At 36.2% G+C, this 9,657-nt stretch overlaps 1 protein-coding gene across 1 annotated transcript in view; it reads right to left on the bottom strand.

Annotated features, from left to right (window-relative positions):
* Positions 1 to 575: 575 nt before the first annotated feature.
* Positions 576 to 9,657, bottom strand: part of LOC102834206 (lipase member K-like) — a 36,718-nt gene continuing 27,636 nt past the window's right edge. The window contains exons 8-9 of the mRNA XM_006831120.1: positions 2,729 to 2,800; positions 576 to 815 (exon numbers count right to left, since the gene is read on the bottom strand). Of these exons, the coding sequence (XP_006831183.1) occupies positions 576 to 815; positions 2,729 to 2,800 (312 nt within the window). The remainder of the gene's footprint in view (positions 816 to 2,728; positions 2,801 to 9,657) is intronic.

Raw genomic sequence — 9,657 nt, 5'->3', positions numbered from 1 at the left:
TTGGACTGCTCACCACAAGGTCAGCAGTTCAAATCTACCAGTCACTCCATGGGAGAAAGATGAAACTTTTTGCTCCTGTCAATATTTATAGCCTCCAAAACCCTATACAGGGTCACTATGAGCCAGAACCAACACCATGGCACATAAACTTCATCACAACCAAAATAAATCCCTTGGTAGCATAATGTGTTATGAGTTGGGCTGATAACCACCGGGTTAGAAGTTTGACTCTACCAGTCACTCCATGAGAGAAAAATGAGGCTTTCTACTCCTTTAAAGATGAACAGTCTCAAAAGCCCTATACAGGGTTACTATGTATATGGACTGAATCCACGACACACGACCACCATTACCACCAACATTGATTCCTATATATTTAATGTAATTGGGGTGTGATGTTCCATCACCATTGTTATATAATATGACATGAACAAAGAGTTGGCATTTTGTCACCTTTGTCAATTTTATTGGTTTGAAGCAAGCCACAGGTCCCACCCATAGTCAAGGGGAGAGGGATTACACAAATATGTAGCCACTAGGGGTGAGAGTCATTGGTTTACCATCACATTGAGTACTTAATTTTGCAAACACTCTTCCATCAAGCTAATTAGGTCTTGGTAAACTTCTTGTGGTGCATCTTGTCCAAGGTAAAAATCCATATGATTATAGTGTGGAATCCACTTGTAATAAATAAAGTTGGAAAGTTTAGGGAGTAAATTCTCAACATCTTTTGGATCAGCCACAATGTCTTGTCCTCCATTCCACACTGCTGTTGGAACTTCCATCTTAGTGACGTTGTAAAAGGGAGGTGTAGACTAAAATCAATTAAAGAGATAAAGAAAAAAACAGATTTTATAGAAAACCACATTAAAGAAATAATGGTACTTTCAGCTCTTAAAAGCAACTTCTTCCAAAACTAAAAGTGGATAATTAAGATATATAGAAATATTAAAATGCTAATAATAATTGAATTTTTGTGTAATATATAAATTGTGAATATTAAGGGCAGTTTTATATCTATGACTTGTGCTTTTTGAGGAATAAGATAAGATTCTGGAAGAAGAGATCTCTCATTTACATGAGGGATCATCTTTCTAGTAATACTTTCATTATTTTTGTTCTTTTTTGCCATTGAGTTGATGCCCATGTATAGTAATCCTATACAGAGTTTCCAAGGAACAGCTAGTGGGTTTGAACTGCCAACCTTGTGGTTCGCATTCCAGTGCTTATCCTATAGCGCCACACCAGGAATCCAGCACTTTCATTAGGTATATACTTTTCAATCAAAATGTCAGTGATTAATTGTAGTGGAAAGTAAACTTCTTCCTTTTTATGCATAGTGGACTCTCAGTATTGTTTTACATTTTTCCCCTTAATTACTCACTTTTCTCTCCAAAATCTCAAGCAAAAGATCCATAAGTGAACCTGAATCACCATACAGTCACAATTTTTATTCCATGTGTGAGTACACTGTTAGGGTTAATACTTATGACCAACTCTCATCCAAACAGCTATGAGTCTATTATAATAAAATCACTTTAAAAGCTTCTCCTGAAGCAATTAGAGGCTCTTTCTAGGACACAGAATTGTTACTAATAGGAGTAAGGAGTACTTTGACATCCTGTGCATGTGTGTGTGCGCATAACTATAGCAGTTCAGAAGAAACAAATTAAAATATTCAAACGAATTCTGGTTAAAATTCTAATTACAGCAGTTATTACGGTGCCACTAAAATTACCACTTAAATTTAGCTTTAAATAAGTAGCATTTTTTTTTATTTCAAAATTTCCATGTCCTTGATTTGATAAAAGTACATAATTTTGATGCCTACTTGCTAAACTTGAACTAAGTCTATCAATAGGAAATAAAAACTCATTGGATTTGTTCTATACTGGAGAAAAATAGCAATACAATAATATAACACATTTCTCTTTAGTATATCATTTTCCCCCAGATTTTCAAATTATGTCAGGAAATTTGCTTACAGACTATTCACTAGCAGATTCCACAGCTTTTTTTTTTTTTTGTAAGTGAGTTTTCTTTGGTTTAGTTTTAGTAAACCTGATATTCTTCTTTTTTTAAAAAAAAAAAAAAAAAGGACAGCAAATGACATCCCAAAGAATGATGAAGACAGCATGCACTTTGCAAGATCTTGGTAAAAAGTCAGAAAATATACTTTAAAAACAAAATTTATGGGTCTCTAATTATCTCACCAGAGTCCTGGTGTGGCACTGTGGGTTAATGCGCCAAACTGCAAAGCCATTTGAACTGCCAGGTTGGCGGTTCAAGCTCACCAGCTGCTCCTCGGAAACCCTATACAGGGTCGCTATGGGTCGGAACCGACTTGACGGCACTTGGCAACACAACACGAACAATTATCTCTTCAATATATGGCCTTACGTGTTAAGGCTGTCTGTGTTTTAAGAAGCCATAGGTGTGTAAAAGTAAACCAAGGATAGACTTTAGATCTAAGAAATCTAGGGTCATATCCTGGTTCTCACTAGTGAAAATGACTGGCAATTTACCTAAACTCTCTGAGCCTCTGGAAAAGTAGGATAGTAATACTCACTTGGCTGTGTCATTGTAAGGATCAGATATAATAATGTGGCACATGGTAAGAATTTAATAAGCAGCATAGTGAATAGGACATAGTATATATTCAAGAAGTGGATATAGATTCTATTAGTTTATTTATAATGTACAACTGATTATTATTATCATATTGTACCTGGTTGAAGTGCATCATGTTCTGATTTGAGTTTCCCCAATCAAAAGCTTGGAATCGACCCGAATTAACAGCCTAAAGTAAAATGAAATAATAAACACACTTATATGATAGAGAAAACAATGTATATTTAAAAACACTAAAGAAGAAAAATACAAACGAGATTGACATACCTTTCACTATTTCGGCCCATGAGTGAAAATTAAGAATACTTTAATAAGAAAAACGACATTGTTGTTTAGTACTGTTGAGCCGGTTCCTACTCATCGTAACCCTGTGTAGGGTTTTTGAGGGGCAGCTGGTAGGTTTGAACTGCCAACCTCATGTTTCACAGTCCATTGCTGATTTTACAGGGCCACACCAGGATAAATGTTAAAAATTTAAACTAATTTACATAATTGACTTGATGTGTGAGAAATATAATGTTTTACTCTTCCCTATAAGCACTGGGCCACAGGGTCGTTTGAATGACAAGGTCAGCAATTCAAACCCACCAGCCATTCCTCAGCAACCTTGTACAGGTTGCTATGAGTTGGAACTGACTTGATGTCACTGAACAGCAACAACATACCTTCCTAATGAAAATTGTCAGGTAGGGAGGCCTCAAATATTTAATTTAATTAGAAATTTAAACACAGATGCTCAATTGAATGAGTTTTTAATATCTTGGCTCCAGGACTTCTTGTATTTGTTTTCATTAAGGCATCAATTATGCATTTCCCACACTTGAATAATTCCTGCTGCTCCTATTAACAAGGATCCCTGATAGCGACTAGGCTATTCCTGCGCTTCGTATCACAAGGCAGCAGGTCAAATCTAACAGCCACTCCTCACGAGAAAAAGGAGGCCTTCTGCTTCTGGAAGGATTTACAACCTAGGAAACCATAGGTGGGTCACTATCAGTAGGAATTCACTAACTGGCAGCAGGCGGACTATTATGAACCTGGAAGAAAAATTAGATTTTATGAGATTTTCAGTCTCAGAAACCCTATATAGGGCTACTACGAGTTAGAACCGACGCGACAGTACTTAATAGCTGCAGCAACATTTTTATTAAACAACTTTATAACTTATTATTCTTATCAGAAATTCTAGGGTATTACTCCAAAAATTCAGAAAACTAAACCACTTTCCACCAAGTTGATTTCAACTCATGGTGACCCAACGTATGCCAGAGGAGAACTGTCCACCATAGTATTTTCCATGCCTAAGGAGCTCTGGTAGCATAGTGGTTACGAATCGGGCTGCAAACCTTAAGGTCAGCGGTTTGAAACTACCATCCTGTCCGCGGGAGAAAGATGAGGCTTTCTACTCCCGTAAGGATTTACACCCTCGGAAACCCTGTACAGGGTCGCTATGGGTCGGAACCGACTCGACGGCACTTAACAACAACAACAAGTTTTCAGCAGGAAATCACCAAGCCTTTCTTCTGAGATGCCTCTGGGTGGGCTTAAACCTCCAACAAAATTTTGGTTAACAACCAATGCATTAGCTGTTTGCACCATTCAGACGCTAATTACAGGGTGTTATTATTATCACCATCATCCTTTTTCTTAAGCATAATTATTCATATTGAACAAAATGATTATTCTCAGAGTTTCCTTAGTGCTATCTGTGAGGTGTGGGGTTACTGTCTGCCCACTGTCTGTTGAGCCAAGACACCGAGTCTCTGAGACACCAGGCATGATCTTTTATTAATTTTGATTTTCATACTTTAGATATTTGAATAAAAACACTAATGCACATTAACCCTTTGCTGTCAAGTCCTAATGGCACCATGGATAAGCACCGTGGATAACTGAATGGGTGTCAGTGTGAACCCACAAGCTGCTCCCCAGGAGGAAGATGTGGTAGTAATGATTACAGCTTGGGAAGCCTTCTGAGGCACTTCTACTCTGTTCTAGGGTTGCTGTGTGTTTTGAGTAATGTACATTGGTTTCTTTTTCTTCTATTTACAATCCATGCTTAATTCAGGAGATAGATAATTTTCACGTTTACTTTAAGCACTTTATTAAATTATTTCAAGAGTATTCTAACAGCTGTTTGCATTGCGTGTCTCTCAAATGTTTGTTTTCACATATATTGATTTTATCTCAATTTTTAAACAATATTTCTACCTTGATTTATATTTATAGGAGTAGCAGTGGGCAGCTATTTGAATCAGCTGATTTTCAACAACAAAAGCTAGTAGAATGTCCTGGTATAGCACTTGGTTCTAGCCTCAAAAAAGACATGAGATTGAATTTAAGCTTAACAGGCAACTGAATCTGTGATACAGGGCAATGAGATAAATATTATTATCATTTTCATTTTACAGATGAGGAAACAGAGTTAAAGAAGTAAAATAAGAATGATAGGGCAAGAAGACTAAATAGAGGAATATACAGGATAAGGAAAGTAGTGCCTGGTGATGCTCATTTTGCTTAATATTAGTACTATCATCATCATATATTATTGTTGTTGTTATGTGCCATGGAGTCGGTTCTGACTCATAGCGACCTTGTACAGGGTTTCCAAGGCTGCAAATCTTTGCGGGTACAGAAAGCCTCATTTTTCTCCCTCAGAACAGCAGGTAGTTTCAAACTGCTGACCTTGCAATTCAAAGCCCAATTTGTAACCACTGTGCTACCAGAGCTCTATATTTTATCTCCGACTAATTTCTTTCCTGAAGGGAGGTTTTTCTCAAAGGAAAAGAGATCTCCTTAAGAGAAGTCAGTTAGCAGGTGTGTAAGGGAACGCCTATGCTATTTGTAAAATGAGGATACTAATGCCTTCAATGAAAAATTGCTATGAGAATTCAATGAATGGAACAAAATCATCTTTATCATCACTAAGTAAAACATATGGTGGTAATGATTATGTGCCATGGAGTCGGTTCCGACTCATAGCTGTAAGTACTTAATAAGTGTCAGTTGATACTATATACCTGAAAGGTCATGTGTATTATAGGGTTTATCTATCTCACCACCAGTTGTTGTTGTAGTTGTTAGGTGCGATCTAGTTGGTTCCAACTTATAGTGACCCTATGCACAACAGAACAAAACACTACCCCCTCTTGTGCCATCTTCACAATTGTTATTATGTTTGAGCCTATTGTTGCTGTCATTGTGACGATCCATCTTGTTGGAGGTCTTCATCTTTTCCATTGACCCTCCACTTTACCAAGCATGAAGTCCTCCAGGTAACATGGTCTTTCCTGATAATATGTCCAAAGTATGAGATGAAGTCTCTCTATCCTGGCTTCTAAGGAGCTTTCTGTTTGTACTTCTTCCAACACAGGTTTGTTTGTTCTTCTGGAAGTCCATGATACTTGTACTATTCTTCTACAACTCCATAATTCAAATACATTGAGTATTCTCTGGTCTTCCTTATTCATTGTCCAACTTTTACATGCATATGAGGCTATTAAAAATACCATGACTTTGGGTCAGGCACACCTTAGTCCTCAAACTGACATCTTTACTCTTGAACACTTTAAAGAGGTCTTGTGCAGTAGATTTGCCTAATGCAATACATCTTTGGTATCTTGGCTGTTACGTCCATGAATGTTGATTATGGAACTAAGAAAAATAAATTTTTGACAACCTCAAATTTTCCTCCATTTATTATGTTATTATTGGCCCAATTGTGAGGATTTTTGTTTTCTTTACATTGAGGTGTAATCCATACTGAAGGCTGTAGTCTTTGCTCTTCATCAGTAAGTTTTTAAGTCCTCTTCCCCTTCAGCAAGCAAGGTTATGCCATCTACATATCAAAGGTTGTTGATGAGTCTTCCTCCAATCCTGATGCCACATTCTTTATATAATCTTTCTAGATTATTTGTTCAGTATACCGTTAAATAAGTAAGACAACAAAAATGGCACACACTCTTCCAAATTTAAAACCATTCTGTATCCTCTTGCTCTGTCTAATGACAGGTTCCTCATGATCACAACTGAGTGTTCTGGAATACCCATTATTTGCAATGTTTTCATAGTTTGTCATGATCTACACAGAAGAAAGCCTTTGCAGAGGCAATAAAGCACAAATAAACATCTCTTGTTGTTCTCTGCATTCAGCCAAGATCCATATGACATCAGTAATGATATCCCTAGTTCCATGTCCTCTTCTAAATTTGGCTTGAATTTCTGGCAGTTCTCTGTTAATGTACTGTTGTAACCATTTTTCATTATCTTCATCAAAATTTTACTTGCATGTAATGTTAATGATATTGTTAGATGATTCTTATATTCTGTTGGGTCACCTCTATTTGTAATGGGCACAAATATAGATCTCTACCCATCAGTTGAGCATGTAGCTCTCTTTCAAATTTCTTGGTGTAAACTGTGAGTGCCTCCAGTACTGCATCAGTTTGTTGCAAGATTTCAGTTTGTATTCTGTCAGTTCCCGGAGTCTTGGTTTTCACCAAGCCTTCAGTGCAGCTTGGATTTTTTCCTTCAGTACCATTGATTCTTGATCATATGCTACCTCTTGAAATGGCTGAACATTAACCATTTCATTGACTCTGTATATTCTGTGTATTCTTTCATCTTTTTTTATGTTTTATACATTATTCAATATTTTGCCCCATAAGCAAGTTAAGACTTGAATTTTTTTATTCAGTTCTTTGATCTTGACTAATGCTGAATGTTTTCTTCTTTTGGTTTTCTTACTCCAAGTCTTTTCACATTTCATTATAATTGCTTACTTTGTATTCTTGAGTTGCCCTTGGAAATTTTATGTTCAGGTCTTTGATTTCCTCATTTTTTCCATTTGCTATAGCTTTTCTACTTCTCAAGAGCAAGTTTCAGAGTTTCTTATGAAGTCCATTTTTTTTCTTTCTTTCCTGTCTTTTTAATGACCTTTTGCTTTCTTCCTGTATGCTTTTGATGTCATCTTATAACTCTTCTGGTCTTTGGTCATTAGTGTCCAACATATGACATCTGTTCTTGAGAATGGTTTCTGAATTCAGATGGTATCTATTCAAAGTCATATTTTGGCTTTTGTGGACTTGTTACAATTTTCTTCTGCTTTGGCTTGAAATTGCATATCAGCAATTGATGGTCTGTTTCACAATCTGCCCCTAGACTTGTTTTGGCTGATACTGAGTTTCTGTTTTGTGTCTTTCCACAGATGCAGTCAATTTGATTCCTTGTATTCCCTCTATTGAGGTCCATGTGTGTAGTTGCCTCTTACATTGCTGAAAAAAAAGTATTTGCAATTAATAAGTCAGTATAGCAAAATTCTGTCATGCTATCTTCAGCATCATTTCTATCATCAAGGCCATATTTTCCAACTACTGATCCTTCCTCTTTGTTTCTTCTCTTTACTTTCCAATTATCAACAATTATCAATGCATCTTGAATACATTTTTGTTCAACTTCACACTCAAGAAGTTGGTAGAATTCTTCAATTTCATCATCACTGACTTTAGTGGTTGATGTATAAATTTGAATACAGTGGTATTAACTGTTCTTCCTTGTAGGCATATGGATATTATCCTATCACAGACAGTTATATTCCAAGATTGATCTTGAGGTGTTCTATTTGATGATGAATGCATCAATTTAATTTATCTTCCTCAACATAGTAAACTATACGATTTTCTGTTATCAAATGGCCAATACCAGCCCATTTTAGCTCACCAATGCCTAGGATATCAATCCTGATGTGTTCCATTTCATTTTGCATGACTTCCATTTTCCCTAAAGTCATACTTCATATATTCCATGTCCTGATTATTAATAGGAAGTTTTCCTCATTTTAAATTGTACCCCATCAGCAAATGAAGGTACCAAGAGCTTTATTCCATTTGCATCATCACAGTCGACTCTACTTTGAGGAAGCAGCTTTTCCCTCATTATATTTTGAATGCCTTACATCCTGAGGGGCTCATCTTCACACACTATATCTGACAATATTCTGGTGCTATTCATAATGGTTTCATCTTCTGGTATTATGTCTGACAATGTTCTGCTGATATTCATAAGGTGTTAATTGGCTAAACATTCAGAAGTAGTCCACGCTCCTTCTTCCTAGTCTGTCATAGTCAGGAAGCTCCACTGGATCCTGTTCATCATGCGTAACTCTGTTGGTATGTCAAATATTGATGGCATAGCTTCCAGCATTACAGAAACATGCAAACTACTACAGAACAACAAACTGGCAGACGACAGTTAGGAAGACCTATGTCCTAAACATTTTTTTTTCATAAAAGAACATGAAGCCTGATCTTTTGGAGACGGAGCTTTTCAAAGTATTTAAGAAATACACAACTAGTGCTTCAAGTTATATTTGTTTTAGGCTGGAGACAACATGTTTTCTAAAGTATATAGCAGAAATTTTCAACTTTAAAGAGGAAACAAGTTTCTTAGGATTCAATTTAAAATACCAATTCCTAGGGATCCCAGGTATAGTAAACTTTTTAAAAAAGCATCTCTGTCTACCACCACCACCCCTTTCACAAACACAGGAAGAAGTATATATATTTGCCAACTTTTCAAATGAATTTGTGACTAAAGTCACTAGCCAAGAATATAGGCACACATTTGACCTAGAAACCATCGCAATTGAATTTGGCTTATTTCTAAGTTAATTGATAATTGAGTTAAAATAGTAAATAAACACAGTTTAAAGTGTTGTTATAAACATGAGTTGCTAATCTATAAAAATCCCTCAGCAACATTTAATTTTCTCTAAATAAAGAATTATTTTTCACACTCTGAAATACCTCATGAGCAGACCTTCTGGAAGAGGTTGTAACATTTTATAAAGTTCTATTAAAGGTGAAAAGTTCCTTAAAGAGGAAATACAAGGATTTTCTTAAAAAGGTATTTTGGAGTAATTTAAGGATGAAAACATATTCAGAATATCTGGGAACCAGACTAAAGCCCAGATACTGGGAACATGGAGAACAGAGGGGAGTAAAGCTTGGCTAACAGAAAGAATGGAGA

This window comes from Chrysochloris asiatica, unplaced genomic scaffold, assembly GCF_000296735.1.
Source record: "Chrysochloris asiatica unplaced genomic scaffold, ChrAsi1.0 scaffold00003, whole genome shotgun sequence".
In the NCBI taxonomy this organism is placed as follows: Eukaryota; Metazoa; Chordata; class Mammalia; order Afrosoricida; family Chrysochloridae; genus Chrysochloris; species Chrysochloris asiatica.
The sequence above is the reverse complement of the archived record's forward strand: the minus strand, read 5'-3'. Positions and strand labels throughout refer to the sequence as shown.